This window comes from Callospermophilus lateralis, chromosome 8 (genome assembly GCF_048772815.1).
Source record: "Callospermophilus lateralis isolate mCalLat2 chromosome 8, mCalLat2.hap1, whole genome shotgun sequence".
NCBI classification, from domain to species: domain Eukaryota; kingdom Metazoa; phylum Chordata; class Mammalia; order Rodentia; family Sciuridae; genus Callospermophilus; species Callospermophilus lateralis.
In genome coordinates, this window is record NC_135312.1 from 56,245,721 (window position 1) to 56,269,141 (window position 23,421).

The 23,421-nt window shown below is 32.6% G+C and overlaps 1 protein-coding gene across 5 annotated transcripts in view; it reads left to right on the forward strand.

The window, feature by feature from the left end:
• Window positions 1-23,421, forward strand: part of Mthfd2l (methylenetetrahydrofolate dehydrogenase (NADP+ dependent) 2 like) — a 109,699-nt gene that overhangs the window by 9,821 nt on the left and 76,457 nt on the right. For 4 of the 5 annotated variants that reach the window (XM_076864104.1, XM_076864101.1, XM_076864100.1 and 1 more), the window contains exons 2-4: window positions 692-876; window positions 1,483-1,605; window positions 22,346-22,498. In XM_076864104.1, coding sequence (XP_076720219.1) covers window positions 692-876; window positions 1,483-1,605; window positions 22,346-22,498 — 461 coding nt within the window. Of the gene's footprint in view, window positions 1-691; window positions 877-1,482; window positions 1,606-22,345; window positions 22,499-23,421 lie in introns of those variants that run through there. The other variant, XR_013092126.1, reaches the window with a different exon arrangement.

Below are 23,421 nucleotides of genomic sequence, written 5' to 3' on the forward strand. Positions count from 1 at the left end.
AGTAGTGTTTTTGTTTATTTAGGCTGCTAAACCAGCATACCATAAACTTAGTGGCTTATGAACAAGAGAAATTTATTTCTCAAGTTCTGAAGGCTGAAGTCCAAGATTAAGGTACCAGGAGATTTGGTATCTAGTAAGGACCTCCTCCTTGATTCATGCATAGTTATCTTCTGTGTGCTCACACGGAAAAATGAGGCCCTCTCTAGTCTCATTCATGAGGACTCCATCCTTTTGCCCTAATCATCTAACAAATGACCCACCTCCAAATCCTATATCATTGGGGGTTAGGATTTCAACATATAAATTTTGGGGAAAGACAAACATTTCCCCTATAGGGGTTGGATTATAAAGTAGAACTAAAAAGCAGAATTGGAATCCTTCACAAAATTACAAATATATTTATGAATCTGAAGAGTGTTCAATATAATTGAGAAAATCAAATTTTGGATGCCTATCCTTGTTTTTTTCATTCTTGTACCTTAAATTTATGCAGTGGAATGAATGAAATATTTTTTAGCAAGAGTGAACTGATTTAGCCTTAAGGTCACAAGTCTGTGGGGCTACTCATACACAACATGGAGCACAAGTTTGAAGTTAGGTGCTGGTTTTAACTAAGCTCTGATGATTTATCTCTTCAGAAAGAATATATATGCGTTTTTAGTATTAAAACTTTTTGTTTCATTTTCCATAGATATGAAGCTGTTGTCATCTCAGGAACTGAAATGGCCAAGCAAATCCAGAAAGAAATACATCAAGGTGTGGAATCATGGATTGCCCTTGGGCACAGAAGACCTCACCTCAGTATCATTTTAGTGGGAGACAACCCAGCAAGCCATACATATGTCAGGAATAAGATAAAAGCTGCTTCAGCAGTAGGTGGGTATGTGTTTTAGTTGGAATTATTGTTTAGTGTTTTTATTTAAAAGTGTGATCATTATAAATGATGATTATCAAATAAGCATCATTTGAATAGCATGAATCATTATTATTAGAGATTATCCAGTTACCAAAGTTTATGTTAATCTTACTAGTTTTCTTCTGATTTTTTATGGAGTGAATTCAACGTGATTTCATATTTTATGGGAGATATTAGAGGAATACTTAATATTAAAAGGGCCTACATATTCATTATATTTGCTTTAATGAAATAACAACCTCCCTTACTCTCTTCTAGTTGGCCTAATAGTGTTGGTGGTAGTGCTATTTTTACTCTGGTTAAATATATTAATAGTAGGTTGTATCAAATTAGTGCAAATTGTCACTTGGGAAAGAATGTATAACCAAAGAATGCGTATGAATCATGAGAAAACATCTGATCTATTTGAGAAATCCTACCCTATGATATGTTGAATACTGTCTTTGTATGAGGGGCTTTCCCTCCAGTGGGATGGGTGCATAGGAAATGAATTACACACTGTTGAACACCATTAATGAAAAACCGTATTTCGGTTAGGTAAGTGATTTTGCTTATTTTTCTTCCAGGTATCTGTAGTGAGCTCATTCTAAAACCTAAGGATGTTTCTCAGGAAGAACTTTTGGATATAACTGATCAATTGAACATGGACCCAAGAGTCAGTGGTATATTAGTTCAGTTACCGCTTCCAGGTACATAAGGCTCTTCCATATGTCTGGTTTGTCTAGGATAAAGGGTATCTTTCAACATAATATCATATACCTACAGGTAATTTATGCAATATATTCAGAAGGAGACTAACTATTATACTAATGGTGGGGTAATAGGTAACAACTTCTGAATCATTTATGGTGACATTGATGAAAACCTATGAAAGAAAAATTTAGGCATTGGCAATACCTACACTTCTTGCTTTGCACAATAGTGTACAACCATAACAATGACTGTGTACACTAAAATCAAGCAATATAATCTTAATAATCAATAAGAAACAATAATTTTTCTCTGACTTTAACATTTTTTCTTAAATTCTTACAAACTGTCTTTGTATGGTTTATAAATATAGTGAAATAAAAAGTGAAACTAATGTTTATTCAAAACACTAATTTAAAACATTAGCAACTTTGAGAATTAAATTTTTTTTTTGTTTTGTGTTTGTTTTGTAAAGAGTAGTGTATAGTATGAGCTTGGCATGGTGACATAAGTCTCTAATTCCAGTTACTATGGGGATCTAGGTAGGAGGATGGCAAGTTTGAGGACAATCAAGGCAACTTAGTGTCTCAACATAAGAGGGACAGGGATATAGCGTAGTGGTAGAGCACTTGCCTAGCATGTGTGAGACCCTCACTTTGATCTCCAGTACTGAAAAAAACAAAAAAGAGTAGTCTGAAGTTTGAAGTGCTTACCCTTCATTACACAACTTATGATGTGGAGCGAACATCTTTTCAATGCTATGGCAAATTGAACTGTCATATTCCTGTCCAAGTTTTGATCAGCTTCCAACATTTTATCCTTGATACTTTCAATGTTATGAAATATTGCTAATAGTTCCTTTAATGTGAAATTTTATGCAGTTATCATTTCTCTGGGACACCATCATCCTTTTTATCATACTTCCTATGTTTATGTCAATCAGTTCACCTTCACTAAGTTCCTCTGGATGCATAGCCAAATCTCTGCAAATGATGCAATGTCAGCATTCCACAGTCAATTTACAGTCAATTAGAACCCTGTGGAAGTGGCTTTTCAATATTGTTCTTGCCTTCACTTTATACAGGCCTCTGTCTCTCCTATCTTTGTTTTGCTGTTACCATTTTTCAGATCTACTACTCATGTAACATTTCACTTTTAGTATTATCATTTTATGAGTGTTCACTGAACTTTCATCTTTATAGGTTAATGCCCTTTGTTAGTTTTCTACTTTGTAAAATGTCATATGGGTTTATCTGTCTGGGAGACATGGTGACAACATACTTTGGTCTCCCATGTTCTAACTGGGTAAAAACATGAGGAAAAAACATGCAGTATCCATTCTCCAGGGGTCTTTGAAAGAAGTGGTATGATTGGTCAGCGATCATGATGCTGATCTGTTATTTACATAGTAATTATGGACTGAACAACCAGTAGCTGTTATGTAATTACAGTTAATATAGAATGATAGCTGAAATTTGAACTATGTTGTTGTTGGAGGAATGGTATCACTTAACTAAATTGAGGTTCTGAAATTTGTGCATATTTTAATTGTGCAAGTGAGGATTGCTATATTAGAAGTTAGTTTTTACAGTTTCAAGTTATGTAAGTTTTTATTAACAATTTTATGATGGGCAGAAAATAAAGTTATATGATGTTTTTATATTTCCTTTAATTATGTAACTTAATATCTTGGTATACATGATACATTTTATGGTGTTTAAATTATATCAAAAATTCATACTTTTAATTATTTTTCTCCAATCTAGTGGCATTTAAAAATAGTAAAATTGGAAAGGATCATAGAAGTTATCAAGGTTTCCTTCTGAGAAAAATTCTGAGATAGATAATGCTGTATATTCTTCATGTTAATGTAGTGTTATATCACTTCCTTTTAAAACTAGGTGAAAAATTCAACACATACAATACTCCCATTTCATATTCTAGATAAATGAGATTTATTATAAATCTTCCCAAAAAGTTTTGTTGCTGTTTGACAGTTGTTTGGCTTAAAAAAAATACTTTTGGCACTGTATTTGATAAGCAATCATTTTATAGCTTGCAGTTGTCGAAACTTCCTCTACTTGCATTTTTACAATATTTAAATAGTTTTACAAGACATATAACAATACTAACTCTTAAAATGTCCATACTACTCCAAGTGATCTATAGATTCATTGTAATACCTATCAAAATTTCAGTAGTACATTGCATAAAAATAGATAATACAATACTAAAGTTCATTTGAAACTATGAAAGACCCTGAATATTCAAAGCAATTCAGAGCAAAAGGAACAAAGATAGGCCTCATGCTACTTGATCTCAAAATCAACTACAAAGCTATAGTACTCAAATCAGCACAGTACTTGAACAAATAGGTATGCATAGGTCAATAAAACAGAATAGAGAGCCCACGAATAAATTCACATTTAAGGTCAACTATTTTTGACAAGAGCACACATTAGAAAAGGACAGTCTCTTTAAGAAATTAATCAAAGACTTAAATGTAGACCTGAAACTGTAAACTGTAAAGAGAAAAACTTGGGGAGTTTTTTGACATTCTTCTGGGCTCTGAGTCTTAGATGTGACTCCTAAGCACAGGCAATAAAAGCAAAAATACATGAATGGGATTGTATCAAACTAAAATGCTCATGCACAGAAAAGGAAACAACAGAGAGGAGACAACATATAGAATGGGAAAAATATTTGTAAATCACATACTTGACAAGGGGTTAATATAAAAAATGCAAGCAACTCACAAAACTCAATAGCAAGGAAACAAATAACCTGATTAAAAAATGGACAAAGAAACTGAATAGTCATTTCCAAAAAAACCCATAAAAATAGTTAGCATGTATATAAAAAATGCTCAATCACACTAATCATTAGGGGAAAGTAAATTAAAACCATAATGAGGGCTGGGGATGTGGCTCAAGTGGTAGCACGCTTGCCTGGCATGCGTGCGGCCCGGGTTCGATCCTCAGCACCACATATAAACAAAGATGCTGTGTTCGCCGAAAACTAAAAAATAAATATTGAAAAATTCTCTCTCTCTCTCTTTAAAAACAAACAAACAAACAAAAAAAACATAATGAGATATTGCCTCCTACCTGTTAGGATGGCTACTATCATGAAAACAAAAAAATAGGTGATAAGGATGTGCATAAAAGGGCACCAGGATGAGGAGAAAAGGAAACTGTCCTGAATTTTTGTTGAGAATGTGAATTGGTACACTCATTATAGGAAACAGTATGGAGGTTCTTCAGAAGTTAAAAATAAAATTATCATATAATCCAGGAGTCCCCCTTTTAGGTGTATATCCAAAGGACATGAAATCAGTTTGCCAAGGAGACATCTGTATTCTTATATCCACTGAAGGATTTTTTATAATAGCCAATATATAGAATGAACCTAAATACTTATCAACAGATAAATGGATAAAGAAAATATTGTGTGTATACTATGGAATGATGTTGAGTCACTGAAGAAGAAAATCCTGCCATTTGTGATAACATGAAAGAATATGGAGTACATTATGCTAAGTGAAATAAACCAGGCAAAGAGAGACAATTACTGCATGATATCATTAAGTGTAGAATCTAAAACAAGTCGAACCCATAGAAATACAGGGTAGAATGTGGTTACTGTGATGGGGGCTGGAGTGTGTGTGTGTGTGAATGGGTGTGTGTGTGTGTGTATGTGTGTGTGTGTGTGTCTAGATAGGTCAAAGGGCACAAAATTTCTGTCATGATGAATAAATTCTGTTGAACAACATGGTGACTATAGTGTTAATAATGTATTGTATACTTAAAAATTACTGAGAAGGTAGATTGTACGGGGTCTTACCACACAAAATTATATATAGATTAGATATTCTAATGAGTTTGACTTGGCCAATCTATAAAATTGTATACATGTTTGAAAACATAATGGAATGGGAATGTAGCTCAGTTATACAGAGCTTGCATAGCATGAGTAAGGCCCTGGGGTCTAATCTCCAGCTCCATCAAAAAATATATATAGTACACCATAATACATATAATTTTTAATCTATCAATTTAAAAATTTAAAAATCATTTTACAAACTACTACATGTAATTTCTCAGGGAGTTCTAACTGTATTAGATTTAATTTATCTTAATAAAATCAAAATTTTATCTAGAAATTTTACCCCTTTAAGAGCAACCTTCTTATTTGGGGACTTTGTTATCAATATGCCACTAGATGGCACTGGCTATCCATCTGTACTAGAAAACAAATTGAACTCTGTTCATTTCAGAGTAAGAAACAATCAAAGGGACCATAGCAAATTCTAGATGCTCTGTGCAAGGGCCTTTTTCTATCTTGCTGAAAAGTCTCTCTCTATATATTTACCTAAACACATACACACAAAATAATAATGGTGAATATTAATTGCGTTAAGCATTTATTATGTCAGGCAGTTTACATTTATTAACTCATTGACTCCTCACAATAATCCTGTGGAGTTGAAGTTATGTAAATTTTTCTGATGTGGTATTTCAGGCACAAAATGGTTATATAACTTCCTTCCAGGTTACAGAGCTTCTGAGTAATTAAGCTGGAATTTGAATCCAGGCAGACTGATCTCCCATGCTAATACTTTTAGCCATCTTTGGTGCCCTCACCAGCTTATCAGTATTAACTAGTGAGTAGGATGATTGTTTGAAATGTATGTGCTAATGTTATGACTTATAATGTTCTGAAAGACAGTCTAATGTAACATGTTAAAAGGTAAACTCTAGAAACCCATGGCTTGGGTTTGGATCTTGGTTCTACCATTTACTAATAGGTAATATTGAAATATTGGTCAGTTTTTATTTCACCTCTCTGTATCTTACTCTTCCTATCTATAAAATAAAAAAGATAATTCCTACAATAAGGATTTTTTGAGAATTAAACAAAATAATCAATATAAAGAAGTATCTGTTATGTAGTAATAAAAATGGATTCCCAGTTATTTTATTGTAGAAATCTGAGATTCTTTTTCACAATTAGGCCAAAGTCTTGAATAAAATAAACTCCAAACTATAACTACAATTCTAATGTTGGGAGCACAAGGTTGTATAAGGATTAAATAGAACCTGTAATCAGTTCTCATGTACTTCAGGAGGGTAAAAGAAAAGGAATGAGATAGAATCATTTCCTGTCTAATGGTACTAGGTCTGTCATAGGCTAAGCTCCTGTTTGTGTTTGAAAGCTGTGCAACCTTAGCTAGGATTGGAGGTACCCAGGTTATAACTGTGTGTCTACAGTCATTATAGCTTATCTCTCCTATAGCTGACTTTAAAGATTAAAAGGACTAAAAAGACCATATGTAGGTATTTCACTTGTCCAGATTGTGCATAGATTCTATCAGTAATGATTAGTGAGAATTTTAAGATGAGTGAGAAGTCTGTTATTCAGGTTCCTTTTTTTTCTCATAAGTAGGCATTTTATTTGCTTTGAATTTTATTGAGTTATATCTATTACTCTGATGTTCTATTGAAAGTTAAATCTTTTGTGAAGTATATATTTGCATATAGAATTTTTTAAAAAGTAGAACAATGTTTCTTTAAAACCAGGAAATAGTGACATCCTTTTCAAGGTAATGACAGGGAAATTATAATATCCACAATCTCAAAGCACAGTGGAATTTTGCTATGAACATTTATCATAGTAGGGGACTTGGTGCACAGTGAATTTTGTTTAAGAGGAATTAAATGGTATGAACTGTGTGAAAGCATTTATATCTAAGCCTAGGAAACAATAATCACTCATTTAACACTCACAACCCTTAACACTAGGATCTGTTTTTACCTGTGAATTATAGTTAAGAAAACTGAGGGAAATGAATAACCTATTAAGTTCACAGAGACCAGGGTAGCAGTGTGTGGCCAGAAGAACCAGATACAATGTGCTTCTGACCCCAGTCTTGGTGTCACCACAAAGCCTCTAAGGTAGGCATTTGGAGATGCTTGCTTACTCTTCCATATTTGCTTATTTTCTGAGAAGCCTACTTCTCACTTGTTTCTGACACCATTAGGTAGAATGGGAAGGCTTAGTCTATATTGTCTTTTTGTACAATATTTTTCAAGTATTTCCTTCAGTTATCTAGTTTCAAACATTTGAGAATTAAAATCTTTTGATTACTGTAATAGAATTGAACAGAGAGATGAGAAATAAGTATAGGATTAAATGATTAAATCTAAAGGGGGCAAGTTAAAGAGCGGGAGTTTACTCTGTGGATTTAACATAAATAAATATTCTAATAATTAGTAGGTATAAAAGTGTGGCTATTGAACCTAATTTATAAGTGTGGAGAGAGGTATATTTGTCTAGAACTTGATCCTTTATTTAGTAGGAAAAAAACTTTTGGTATAATTGTTTTTCATAAGATATCATCAAATTTATGTATGCAGAATACTTACTATTCTGGTTTTAAAGTTCTTGGTCAGAGCAGTACATTTTAATCATCCTGGACTCTTTCATGTATGTAGAGCCATTTATTTTATTTTATTTCTAAATAAATGGCTTTTAAATTTTAACTTGATTTTTGTTCTATCATTCATTCTCTCTCTCTCTCTCTCTCTCTTTCTCTCTCTCTCTCTCTCTCTCTCTCTCTCTCCCTCTCCCTCCCTCCCTCCCTCCCTCTCTTTCTCTTTCTCTATGGGAGAAACCCAAGTTCTATGTTTTAGTATTCAGAACAATTCCACTTAGGGACAGTTGTAGTCAACAATTTATCCCTGAAATCTATCCAGTATCATGGTAGACTCAATGAGTATTAGTGAAGGAATGTATGAATCCTGAAGTTTCTCAGTCACTGCTTTTTTATAATTGACCTAAGTGTCATCTATGTTTCTACATGAAACAGAGTAGCTATGTCACTGTTTAAGATTTGATGAGACTCTCATACCCATATATCCTTGAAAATTTGCTGCTATAGTATTCATTATAGAGAGAGCATGCTAGAAAAATGCACATTTATTACTTGAATAAGGATTTGGCCACTGACCCCTTGACTATGTTGGCTACTTTTCAAATGTACTAAGGCTCAGTCTTTCCTATCCTCAGGTCTTAGCTTAAATGCCATTGCTTTAGGGAGGCCTTCTCAGGCCATTTACTATCATTATCTATTTGAGAACTGCTTTTTTTTTTTTCTGTGACAGAGGCAAATGAAGTTTTCCAAATACTCATATCTGCTTGTAATTCCTATTTTCTCTTGGCAATTACCTTGAGCCCATGCAACTTGTGGCTACTGTGAGGCAAAGTGACTTCTTGATCCACATTTGGACTGAGATGGTTAAGTGCACTATATTCCTCTCCTACTCCTGATTTTGTTTCAGTGATCTTGGAAGCTGGATGTTACAGGTTATTGTAAATTACAAGAAGTTGGGCAGTGGAATTCTTTTTTTTTTTTTTTTTTAACTTTATTTATTTATTTATTTATGTGGTGCTGAGGATCCAACCCAAGGCCTTGCATGTACAAGGCAAGTGCTCTACCACTGAGCCATAACCTCAGCCCCGGGCAGTGGAATTCTTATTGGAATTCAATGAATAAATAAGTAGCCTTTTATAAGTAACTGAGATTTGATTTTTTTTTGTAAACTATGAAACTTAAAAATCCAAGAAGTTCAACAAACTTTTATTTTCCATATTTTTTTTTTATTTGGAAGCTCAACAAACTAAAAGCCCATGAAATATGAAGAAAATTACATCAAACAACACCATAATCAAATTATTTAAAACTACTAGAAAAAAACAAAACAAAACCCCCAAACACATAAAAGAAGCAGGGTAGGGAAGATATGTAGCCTTTAGAAAAACACAGAGAATGATGAAAAACTTCTTGTCAGAAACAATGCAAGCAAGAAAATAGTGGAGCATCTTTCTTCCAAGTATTAAAAGGGAAAAACTAAAAAAGTCAAACAGGGATTCAATACCCAGTGTAAAAAACTTTTTTTTCAAAAGCAAGAAGTAAAACAAACAAAAAACTTTTTTTCCCAGATATACCAGAAAAGGGAGATTCTAGGTAAAGCTAAAAGAATTAATTACTGGTAGCGTTTTCTTTCTAATATAAGAAATATTAAAGGATGTTCTACAGGAAAAAAGGAAATGATACTATACATATATATATATATATATATATATATATATATATATATATATATATATATATGTATGTCTATCCAAAGGAATGAAAAGCTCTGGAAATGGTAACTACTTGTGTAAAAAAAAAAAAAGATATATATATATATATATATGTGTGTGTGTGTGTGTGTGTGTGTGTGTGTGTCTCTCCCTACTATTTAACTAAAAATGAAACCGATACAGCATATGATTTGTAACATAAGTAAAAGTAAAGTGTATGACAAAAATAGCATAGAAGTCAAGAGGGAATGAGTGGTAGAATATTGTTGTTCCATTCTTATACTATATGTGAAGTGATACAGTATCACTTGTTGATATACTATGATAAGTTAAAGATGTACACTGTGAAACCAAAAACAACCATTAAAATACCACAATATTTATAGCTGATAAGCCAATAAAAGAGAAAAATTATTTTATTATATTATAATAATATATTATATTATTTAATTGTGTTGATATATTAATAATTATTAATATTAATAATGTTAAATTAATATCTAAATGAAAGACATAAAATATATTATAAATAGGGTTGTCATGAATATTCAATGAACCTAAAGGAAGAAAGATGGAGAAAAGACAGCAAAGAAAACACATAATAGTATGATAGTTTTAAACATGTAAAATGTAATGAAAGTAACCCAATAAACATAAGAGGTTGTCAAATTGGATAAAAATCAAGACCTAACTTTATGTTGCTTACATGAAAAACACTTCAAATGTAAAAACAGAGAGATTAAAAGTAAGAGGATGCTAACATTAATCAAAGGAAAGCTTGAGTACTTATGTTAATATCAAGCAAAGAATATTTCAGAATATTTCCAAGGATCAAGAGGTCATTCCATAGTACTTGAGATTTCAGCTAATCAAAAAGAAATAACAATCTTAATTTAAATGCCTAATAGGAAAGCTTCAATTATGTGAAAACAGACCCAGTGGAATAGTAAGAAAAAGGAAACATCTGAAATTATCACTAGAGGTTTTAAAATATCTCTCTTAATAATTGAGAAAACAAATAGGCAGAAAATCAGTATGTATGTAGATTTGAGTATAGTATCAACCCATTTGATCCTATTAACATTTGTATAACACTTTCTTCCAAATATCAGAATATACTTTTCTTTTTTCAAGTTCATATGGAATACTTACCAAGACAAACCACATTCTAGGCCATAAACCAAATCTCAAATTTAAAGGACTCATGTCACATGAAGCACATTCTCAGAATACAGTGGAAATAAATTAAAAATAAATAGCAGAAAAATATCTAAAAAATCCTAACAATTGAAAACTAAATAATTTACTTCTGAATAACCCTTGTGTAGAGGAAAAAGGAAAATTACAAATTATTTTAGACTTTTTATGAATACACATACACAAAATACAACATATCAAAATTTATGAGATTCCATTAAAATGGCTCTTAGGGAAAAATAAATAGCACTAAATGCCTATCTTAGAAAAGAATGGTCCCAAATAATAATCTCTGCTTTTCCTCAATGATACTACTAAAATTTATTTTGTAGTTAAAACCATTCCACAAAAAGTCTATATTCAGATAGATTCCCTGTAGAATTCTGTCAAATATTTAGGGAATACAATACAGAGGAAGGAATACTTCCTGACTCATTATAGAGTCCACGATTACCCTTATGCCAAAAACCTGAAAAAGACATTACAAGAAATGAAAACCACAGGTTAGTATCCTTCATAAATATAGATGTAAAATATATTAACAAAAACTTAACAAATGAATCCAACAATATATAAAGGGATCAATTATCATGATCAAATGCATTTTACTCCAGTAATGCAACATCATTTTAATATTTAGAAATAAAACAATGAATTTCATCATATGAACAAAGTAAAAATGAAAACAATCATATTGTCATCTCAATAGATACAGATAAAGAATTTGATAAAAATCTATCATCAATTATCAATAAAGGCTGACAAATAACTAATAATAGAAGAGAACTTCTTCAAGTGAATTAAAGGCATTTATGAAAATTCTGAAGCTATCATAATTATTGATTTTTGAAAGATAGAATATTTTTCTGCTACAGTCACGAAGAAGTCAAGGATGTCTGATTTCACCTCCACTTAACTTTGTACTGGAGAGTCTAACTAATCCAATAAGCCAAAAAAATTAATAAAAGACAGATGACTTAATGTGTATGAAAAAAAAATCAATGTCATTTACAAAAAATAAAAACAAATAAAAATGAAAAAAAAAATTCCCCCAAACCTACTAGTACTAATAAGTGAGTTTAGCAAGACTGGAGAATGTAATATTAGTATACAAAAATCAATGCCACCATACTAGCATCAAGCAATCAGATACTGAATTTAAAAAAAATATGTAAAATACCATTAAAATATGTAATCCTTAGACATAAACTTGACAAAGCATGGGGAAAACCTGTACATTAAAATTTAAAGGATGTCTAGAGAGAAACTAGAAACAGCCTAAAGTAATGAAGGAGCCTACATCATGGGAACAAATTTTTACTCCCCACACTTCAGATAGAGCCCTAATATCCAGAGTATACAACGAACTCAAAAAATTAGACAATAAGATAACAAATAACCCAATCAACAAATGGGCCAAGGACCTGAACAGACACTTCTCAGAGGAGGACATATAATCAATCAACAAGTACATGAAAAAATGCTCACCATCTCTAGCAGTCAGAGAAATGCAAATCAAAACCACCCTAAGATACCATCTCACTCCAGTAAGATTGGCAGCCATTATGAAGTCAAACAACAACAAGTGCTGGCGAGGATGTGGGGAAAAGGGTACTCTTGTACATTGCTGGTGGGACTGCAAATTGGTGCGGCCAATTTGGAAAGCAGTATGGAGATTCCTGGGAAAGCTGGGAATGGAACCATCATTTGACCCAGCTATTGCCCTTCTGGGACTATTCCCTGAAGACCTTAAAAGAGCTTACTACAGGGATACTGCCACATCGATGTTCATAGCAGCACAATTCACAATAGCTAGACTGTGGAACCAACCCAGATGCCCTTCAATAGATGAATGGATAAAAAAAATGTGGCATTTATACACCATGGAGTATTATGCAGCACTAAAAAATGACAAAATCATGGAATTTGCAGGGGAATGAATGGCACTAGAACAGATTATGCTTAGTGAAGCTAGCCAATCCCTAAACAACAAATACCAAATGTCTTCTTTGATATAATGAGAGCAACTAAGAACAGAGCAGGGAGGAAGAGCAGGAAGAAAAGATTAACATTAAACAGAGACATGAGGTGGGAGGGAAAGGGAGAGAAAAGGGAAATTGCATGGAAATGGAGGGAGACCCTCATTGTTATACAAAATTAAATATAAGAGGTTGTGAGGGGAATGGGAAAATAAACAAGGAGAGAAATGAATTACAGTAGATGGGGTAGAGAGAGAAGATGGGAGGGGAGGGGAGGGGGGATAGTAGAGGATAGGAAAGGTAGCAGAATACAACAGTTACTAATAGGGCATTATGTAAAAATGTGGATGTGTAACCGATGTGATTCTGCAATCTGTATTTGGGGTAAAAATGGGAGTTCATAACCCACTTGAATCTAATGTATGAAATATGATATGTCAAGAGCTTTGTAATGTTTTGAACAACCAATAAAAAAAAAAGACACCTTGTTTTACACTCAACATTAAGATGTCAGATTTCCTCCAATTGTTTGTAGATTCAAGACAAAACCAGTCAAAATATCCTAGTTTTTGTGGGACATTTTCAAAAGGTGTAAATATACAATTAGAATACCAGAAGGAGAAGAGAGAACAGCACAGAAGAAATATTTGAAGTAATAATGGCTGAAAGTGAAATGAGTGACAGACACCAAACTCCAGAGAATGCCAAGCAAAATAAAAGAATAAATACCAAAAGTGGCCCCAGCAGAGGAAAGATTCTCAACTCATGGCAGGATCAGGAAGCAGAGCCACAGGAAAGATGCACCCTTCCAGGGTATGCACCCAGTGACCCACCTTCTCTAGCCACACCTCACCTGCCACAATAATCACCCAGCACATCAAAACTAGGATGGACTAAGTGGGTTACAGCGCTCACAATTCAACCATTTTACTTCTAAATATTCCTGAGAAACACAGGAACAAAAGGGGTACACCTTTTATCAAAACCATGATACCATGGAATGGGTGGCTTAACCAACAGAAATTATTTTCTCACAGTTCTGGAGGCTGAAAGTCTGAGATCAGTCACAGATTTTATGAGCAAAAGGCAGACAAAATGAAGACAGCTCACCTGCTTGTGCAACGTAAGCGCCACAGGATGGCAGCATTGAGAAGCATTTTCCTTCCTTCCTTCCTTCCTTCCTTCCTTCCTTCCTTCCTTCCTTCCTTCCTTCCTTCCTTCCTCCCTCCCTCCCTCCCTCCCTTCCTTCCTTCCTCACCCACCCGCTCTCTCTCTCTCTTCCTTTCTTTCATAAAAGTGAATGATTTATACCCATCTCTGAGTAAATCACTGAGATAATTTGCATATTAGTGGGATTGGTTGGTCTTTGTAACCACTTAAGTCCCTTGCTGTTCATACCCAGGTGGAAACCATCCTAAGAGCTTTTTCAGTTGCTCAAATCTATAGAATTTGTGTGTGTGTGTGTGTGTGTGTGTGTGTGTGTGTTTTGAGTAGTTGTATTGCAAACTTGTTATATCATCTAACTTGAGATGACTGATTTCTCAAAATATATTCAAATTCAGGCATTTCTTAAACAACAGTAGTTACTATTTTTCTTTTTAATATTATGTTTTTTTTTCTTTACCATGAAACTCTCTTCTGTTTTGAGTATATTTAGCTTGAAATGCTAACAAGGATTTACTAAAATCACAAGTCCCTATTTATATGGTAGCTCTCTGATCCTCTATTTATCAGGTCAACACATATTTACCTAGAATCCAATCTATATAACTCTATGGGAGGCACTAGGGGAAAGAGATAGTTAGGAAACAATTTGAGACTAACTCATTGTCCTTAAAATATTTGCATGCAAGATCTCCAAAATGTAACATTTTGTTTTTCTTTTCTCTTGTGGTTTTACAAAGAGCTCATTATCTAAGTCTTTTCCTCTATATAATGTACATAGCTTTGAAAGTAGTACTGTGCATTTGACGGAATTTACTATATTGGGCTGGGGATATAGCTCAGTTGGTAGAGTGCTTCCCTTGAATGCACAAGGCTCTGGGTTAAATCCCCAGCACCACAAAAATAAATAAATAAATAAATAAATAAAAATAATAAAATAATAATAATAATAATAATAATAATAATAATAATAATAATAATTTACTATGTAGAGTTATTAGAGTGCCTAGGAAACAAAGGGCTTAATAAACCAAAGTGTTTTCAACATTGTTTTAGAAGAATAAGGCAATTTTAGGATCTCCATATCCGTACACCTCATCCAAGAGAATCATATAGGGCACAGGTTAGCAACTTTAGCAAAATGTGTAAGTTCCAACCCCAGTAATTTTTTTTTAAACAGCCTGTGAAGTAAGCCTGTCTGGAAACTTACTGGGCATTTTCTGTGGCTGTAGGAGAGGGAGGCTGAGGAAGGGTGGAGAGCCAGATGCACCCTTTCTGGCCTAGAGAACACCTCCCACTCCACCTCCACGCTGCACAATATTTTCAACTTGGGAGGTGGAGTAGCCCAGTGAGGTTAGAGTCATTTCCCATTCCTTTTCTGTTTCTCTACCCCTCGATGATGAAACAACTACTAAATGATATTGGGCAAGTGGTAGGCACTAGATAAGTATTTTCTGTCTTGAAATCTTGATATAGAAGCCAGGAGAATATTCATCAGTTTGAGAACACTGAATTAGCTTGAGAACATTGAATTCTATCTCTCATTTACTTCTAGATAATAATCCACTAAGATACTGTAGTTAAATAGTTTGATTAGACAAACTGTTTTAATTTATAAACATTTTATTCCATTAGAATAAATTTCAGAGGGCAAGAATTTTGTCTGTTGGCTCACTTATTATCCTATGCCCTGGGCACATGGAAGATACTCAGTAAATATTTGTTGAGTAAATAAATGAGTGAATTTTCAAAGACTTTATATACACTCTTAGAGTATAGACTTTAATCTATTAGCATAAAATTTTGCCTGAAATTTTTGATTTTTCAAGTCTGAAGGATAGAAGTAAATGGAAAAATCAAAAACACAAGTCATTCACCTTAAATTTATATTGTAGAATATAACAGTGCAGATGTCTAAAAAGATTATATAGGGCTGTGGTTGTGGCTCAGTGGTACAGCACTTGCCTAGCATGCATGAGGAGGCAACTGGGTTCGATTCTCAGCACCACATGAAAATAAATGAATAAAATAAAGGTCTGCCAACATCTAAAAAATATTTAAAAAAAAAGATTATATAGGTCAATAAATCAAGATTCTATGACTACCCCCTGCCCCCGTGTTTTTTTAAATATTTTTACAACAAGGATGTCAAAGTATATAGAAGGATCACACAACTTTTCCTCCTGGTAGTCTCTTCTTCTAATTGTTCCCAGTTATCCACCAGTATTTTCTTAGTTTTTTTATTTGTAAAGTAGAGATAATAATAGTCACTTATTCAGTAAATATTTATTGAGCACCCCTGTTTTTCAGGTGCTGTTCTTTGTGGTAGGAATATATCAGACAAAAATTTCTTCCTTTGTGTATTTGTAGTAGACAGATAAAAATAAACAACATAAATGAGCAACTACATTTTTTAGAAGTTATTATACTGTGGGAAAAAAGACAATATATTGTGGTGAAAGGGATAAAGGTGTTGGGGAATGATTGTATTTGTATCCCCCTTTCTAACATTTTATTATAAAAAATTTTAAGCATACAGAAAAATTTAAAAAATAGTATAATGAATACCTATATACCCTCAACCTAGATTCTATAGTTGTTAAACTTTTGCTATTTCCTTTGTCAAATATTTATCCGTCTATTAATCCATCAAACATCTTATTTTTAAAGCATTTAAAGGTAAGAACATACTAATATACCACAAAAACTTCAGTATGTACATTATTAACTATATTCAACATTAAGATTTTTATGTGAAATTATGTATATTGAAATGCACACTAGTAAGTTTACTTTTGCACATATTTTGAAAAATATAAATTTGTACTTAACTTAAATTCTTATGTAACTATCAAAATGTAGAACATTTTCATTAAATGAGAGAGTATTCTCATGCCACTTCCTAGTGATTCCCTCTTCCTATCTTTCACCCTCACCTTAAAGTAACTAGTAATCTTATATTTACACATGTTTACTGTCCATTTGGATATCTTTCTTTCCTGTTTAAATATTTAGCTCATTTTAAGAAATTAAGATACTTATCTTTTAATTATTGAGCTTTTGAAGTTTATATATATATATCTAAATACAAATTCTTTGTCAGATACATATTTTGTAAATATATCTCACAGTCCTGTTTTCTTAACAGAAAAACCTTAAAATCTTTTGATGAAAATAAAAATTTTAATTTCCTAAAGTCTAATTGATTACTTTTTTCATTTATGCTTAAACATTTTATATTCTAAAAAGTTTTTGCAATTGGAAATAGTGCATTGAAGGCACTTTCTCATGTGATATCTATTAAATATCATTTACAATTTATGTAGTCTTATGCAGAATTTTCCTTTCTATCTTTGGAGACTGATAAATAAAATTTCTTCCCTGTTTAAAAAAAAGTTTTTGCTTTAACCCAGCCCATAAAAATATTCTTCTAAGTTTCACTTAGTAACTGTATAGTTTTTAGCTTTTATGCTTAAGTTTACAATCAATTTTCAGTTAATTTTTCTGTATAGTATGAAGCAGGTATTATGATTAGTTCCTCCCACCAACATGGCTTCCCAGGTATTCAAGTACTATTTGTTAATAAGAATTTGATTGCCATGTGTTGTAGTTTGCATCTTTAATGTCTTCCAAAGTCCCATGTATTAAAGGCTTGGTTTCCATCCCATGGTGCTACTGGGAGGTATTTTATCACAGTGAGGAAAAGCTAACACACCATGGTACTTTTGTAAAATATCAAATGACTTTATGAGTATAATTCCAAAACTGGACTCTCAGTTCTGTTCCATAGATCTAATTGTCTATCCTTATGCCAGTGCCACATTTTCTTGTTAATTATAGCTTTGTAGCATAAAAGTGGTGTAATTTTTCTAACTCTGGTAATTTTCAAGATTGTTTTGAATATTCTAATTCTTTATATCTTCATATATATTTTAGAATCTAATAACAAACCTCATAGGATTATGATCAATATTGCAGTGAAAGCATAGATCCATTTGGGACTCTTGATACAACTTTATTGAGTCTTCTATTCATAAACATGATATACCCTGAATTTATTAAGGTAAAACTGTTTACAGTATTTTGTAATTCTTGTTATGGAAATCATCCTTAAATTTAAAAAATTTATTCCTAGGGAATTAATAAATTGTAAGCATTAATAAATTTGTAAGCATTATGATTAGTATTGTAAATAGTATTTATGAATAGTACTGTGAATAGCATTTTTTAAAATTTTATTTTCTAATAGTTTCTGCTTATGGGCAGAAATATAATTAGTTGTGCAATGTGATCTTGTTAAAGTGACTTTAATAGTTCTAGTCACTATTTTATAAAATTTGTGGGATACTCAACATAAACATCTATGCTATCTGTGATGAGAGTTTTACTTATTTCTTTCTGAACTCTATGTCTTTTTCTTTAATCTTGTTAGCAGGTAAGATCTGCAATAAAACATTAAATAAAAATGTTGGGACTGGATACTCTCTGATTTTAAGTGAAAAGTTTCAGTATTTTACTACTAAGCATGATGCTAAGTTGCTGGGGTTTTTTGAACATGCCTATAACAGATTGAAGACTTTAAAATTTGTTTCTATTTTAGTGTGTCAAGCTAAAACTTTTATTCATTTAGTGTTGTTCACCTTAAAGGGGCTTCTAGAAGTTTGCTTTCTGTGTGTGTCTGTGGAGATTTTATATACAGTGTTTGGTCTCCTGGGTGTGGTTTCTCCTTTTCCACTGTGGTAGTAGCCCCAAACTTAATCCTTTGATTCCTTAATCAAGTAAGGCTGTGAATTTCTACCCAAATTCCAGCTGTCCTGTAGCTATAAAAACCTCCAAAATAGGAAGCTTCTTCGGTGATATTCCTTTCTTGCAGATATCCACTTCCACCAAATCTGTCTGCTTTTAATGACTCTCCATTTTTTTTGACAGTTGGTTTTTTTTTAATGATTTTTCCAAAGATTGCAGTTGTTTTCTATGAGATGTTTGATTTAATATGAGCTACTTAACTATTATTAGAAGTAGATCATATATTTTAAAATGGTGTGATCTGAATAGTGGGTCTATTAGTGAAAATATGTCATGTAATCGTGTAAGGAAACATTTGAATGAAGGTAATAGTTTAGCTAAGGTGACAAGACAGTTTTCGATTGTTTGTTTTTAGAAAAAAAAACCTTCCATGACAGAAGGCTGTAGCCAAGGTGGGAAATACCTAACTTTTTTGAGGAAGAACAAGGAGACCAGTGTGATGCTAATTGAGAAAAGAGTAGTTAGTGATGAGATCAGATAGATGATTGGGGTTTGGAGTAGTAGAGATTACGAGTGTCCAGTTCACCACTGTAAGGTTATAAAATTGCTTCTGAGAACCAAAAATGTTTTTATAAATACTGTAACAAAACTGGTATCAGCGAATCTTCTAATCATATGTCCTAAGGGTGACTTCAGGTAAGTCATTCAAAATTATGAAATGTATTTATTTCTCTTACTGAAATATCAAAAGGTAATATTATTAATTGAAAAATATTTGATATTTTTTGCATGTGCTTAGACATATAACATTTAATCCAGTAATAGTGTTGTGTTTGAAGTCTTAGATGAAACAGTACATTTCTTGGGATATGTTAGGGTTATCAAATGTCTTACTAGGAGTTGGGGTGGGAGAGGCCTCTCTTACTTTACTCTTTGAATGGTATTTAACATTATTAGCATTTTTATGACTTCTGTATAATACAGAAGGAAAAGCTGGTTTTATAGCAAAAGGATATAAATTTGAATTCTAGATCCCTTTCTTAGAAATTATCTAAGATTGGCTGAATTTCAAAGTCTTTGAGCCTAGGCTTCAAAATAATTAACATTTTCTACCTTAGTCCCCATTAACTAGGAAAGTCATTGTAAATCACTATTTAAATGTAAGGTACGCTAACTCAAATTATTACTATATATTTCACATTACATTAGAAAAACAAAATCTTTCTTGGCACAGGATGTATGTGAAATTTAATCGACTGTTGACATAACACAGAATTTCATAAAAATGACAAGTGAATTGGATTTCTTAATTTTTCTGATCTTAACCTTTTTTCCTCTATTCATATGAAATCCTTCCTTTTAGACTAAATAACCTTAGCTAATTGAATCCTGTGTCATACCATTTGAATGTCCACACATCTGTCTTTTAAAACTACTAACACTTAAGTAGCTCAAGACAAAATTGTTATGGAATAATGATCTAAAGTATGATCTGAGTAGAAGTTAAGTAAGTATATAAGAGGACTTTGCTCTCATAAAGATAGTTTGTTAAATTTGAGTCATAAACATTAATTTTTAATGTAATACATTCAGAACCTACTTTTGTGGGTTGTATAAAGTAAAAATCCCTTTTGTTCACGTGGGAATTTCCCTAATTATGTTTATTAAATAACACATTCTTTATCAGTGGCCCAAAGATTTTTTTAAAACGAAGTATAAAAGGTAGGGTATAACTCAGGAGTAGAACATGTGCTTAGCATACCCAAGACCTTGAGCTGGATGTCCAGGACTAAAAAAAACAAAACAAAACAAAAAACAACCCAACAATAACAACAAAAATGCAAAACAACAAACAAATAAACAAAACCAAGAAAGGAAGGGAAGGAGGCAGGAGTGAGGAAGAAATGAAGGAAGGACACAGAGGGCAGGTCTTTTCAGTGTTCTTTAAGTGAATGGGCAGCACAGAGTTGTAGATGCTAAAAGTCAATGTAGCTCAGGCTTATTGGTAAAATAGCTCTTAAAATCTAAAGAAGAGCCCTTTTTGAGTTCTTCTAATAAATGGATCAGCTCATACATATATCATACATATATTACTAGAGTTTTCACTAATGAACTAACTTGGGCCCTTATTAGAAAATGAGAACTTCAAATATAATTGTTTTTCTTTTCATTTATAAAGCCTTTGAATTATTGCAAAAATATCCATATCATGAAACTTCTGCATGACTAAAAAAAGACTCATCACCATCTTCATAATCATCATCATCTTCCAGATTTTAGAAAAATGGAACCATGATTTTTGTCCTCAAATAGTAAATTAAGCATGTAATTATTTAAAGTTTTGCTAGAATCTGTAATGATCTTCTAGCTTTAGAGAAAATAGATGAGGTTTACCCTGCTCATTATAGAATGAGTGAAGTTATGAAAAATGAAAAACTATTGATAAGAGAGACCTTCCAAAGTGTTTCTATTTGAAAGTGATTAAAGTGTCTACTTTTATGTTTAATGGAGTTTCATAGCTTGATGATGGTAAATTGGATATATTTAAAGTAAGGTGGCAGTTGTCATCTTTAGAATACAAAGATGTCAGAAACAAAACATAATTCTTTAAAAAACAGTTGGGACTTGTGCTTTTAGGATTTAAAAATATATATATATATAGGTGGGAAAAAAGAAGAAGAAACATGTCTAGATAGAGCTTTTTCCTAGTATGTATGATGTCCTGGGTTTGATTCCCCAGAAAGCACATGCGTGTGCACAGTCACACACACACACACACACACACACACACACACACAGAGTATAAATGGCATTTATTTTGTAATGGACAAAGAAGTATGTACATACCAAATATGTTAGGCACATGAGTTAATTATTGAGATAAAGGTAAACTAAATGATTCTTCATAAAATAGTAAGAACCTATTTTATGTCAATACTTTTTTAAATGAGATGATTGGTATGCCATATATTACTTGATTAGTTCATTATTCAGGTTGTGTTCTTTTCCTTATGCGTAGCAAACCATAGTGATATTTTAGATTTGAATGTGTTAATGCTTTATGGAAAGTGTGTGTTGGACATTTGCTTTTTCCTTATGTAACTTAAGAGGAAACTTGAATTAATCATGTGATGGCTATTTTTAACACAATAATAAAGCCCCTTTAATCTGCAGTGCTCAAAGTATTGAATAGAAACCTATTAACAGAAATGTTTTGTATTAGAGTAAAGTGGGTTTAAATACTCTTAATATGCAAACTTTTTGAGGCAAAGACTCATCAGTCCAGCCACTTCTGACCCTATAATAGCGTATACTCTAAGAGTCATTAATAACAGCTATTAGTCAAGACCCCCTTGGCTTGCTTTTTGGTGGCAAGGAAAGAGTAAGGGTGTTACATCTTTCCTGGAACTGAACCATTCTGATGTGACTGTTGGTCCCTATATTTCACATTCCATATTTCCACATAAACAGCAATTTTAAAATGAGACCAATTTTATTTATTTTTCAGATCATGTGGATGAGCGAACAATATGCAATGGAATTTCCCCAGAAAAAGATGTGGATGGATTTCATATTATCAATATTGGAAGACTGTGCCTTGATCAGCATTCTCTCATACCTGCCACTGCTGGTGCTGTTTGGGAAATAATTAAAAGAACAGGTTGGTAACTTGGGGTCTGATGGACAGAGGTATTACGTCCTGAAATGAGCATTTGCAGATTGCCTTGATAGAATTACCTTAACCCGGCAAAGTGACAGAAATAATAAGCCACAAAACTTCAGTCTATAGATAGGTATAAAATTATAGAAGTCAAAGACCAAATCCCAAATAAAATGGAATGAAGGCCATGTGCCAGGTTATGGGCACTGCAGTTGTAACATGTAGGGAGTAAATTTTCCAAATTGTAGTTTGTTTCCCTACTTTGAAACTATAAATTTCATGCATTTGGATGAAAACTTTTTCAAAATGAGTTATATTTTCCATTAATGAACTAACATGTTGTTCTTATAGAAGCCATGTCTATTGACCTAAGATTTCACTGTAAACATTTGTTTTTCTACTATGCCAGATACAGTCTTGCTCTCACAGACTGCCTGGGAGTGTAGAGGTATTTACCTCTATGTTAATTGACCTCAAATTGCTTTGTGTGTTGATGATTTTCCTGCTGCCACCATTATCACCTCCCTATCTGGCAGCATCTTCTCTATTCTAATCTGCTGTTTTCTGAGACAAAATCTCCAAGAGAAAGAAGATCCTAGAATCATACTCTGAAATAATTATACTTAGAAAACCCTAAGTTTCAACTTCTTTATTTTACTTATGAAGAAACTGAGCCCCAAAGAGGTAGAGTATATGAATTTTCAGGATTTATATTTTTCATCTTTCTAAAATGGAAAGTTTGGTGCTTCTTTTGTATGGAATGAAGTACATTAGCACTGTGCAAAATCCTTTTTTTTTTTTCACTTACTTTATTCCAGCTTTGCTCAAAATTTGATTGCCAGTGAAGCTTGATATTGTTGTACTTGGCTTATTTTGTAATTAGTAGTTAATATATTTTAAGGCTTTGCACTTCTAACTCTTCG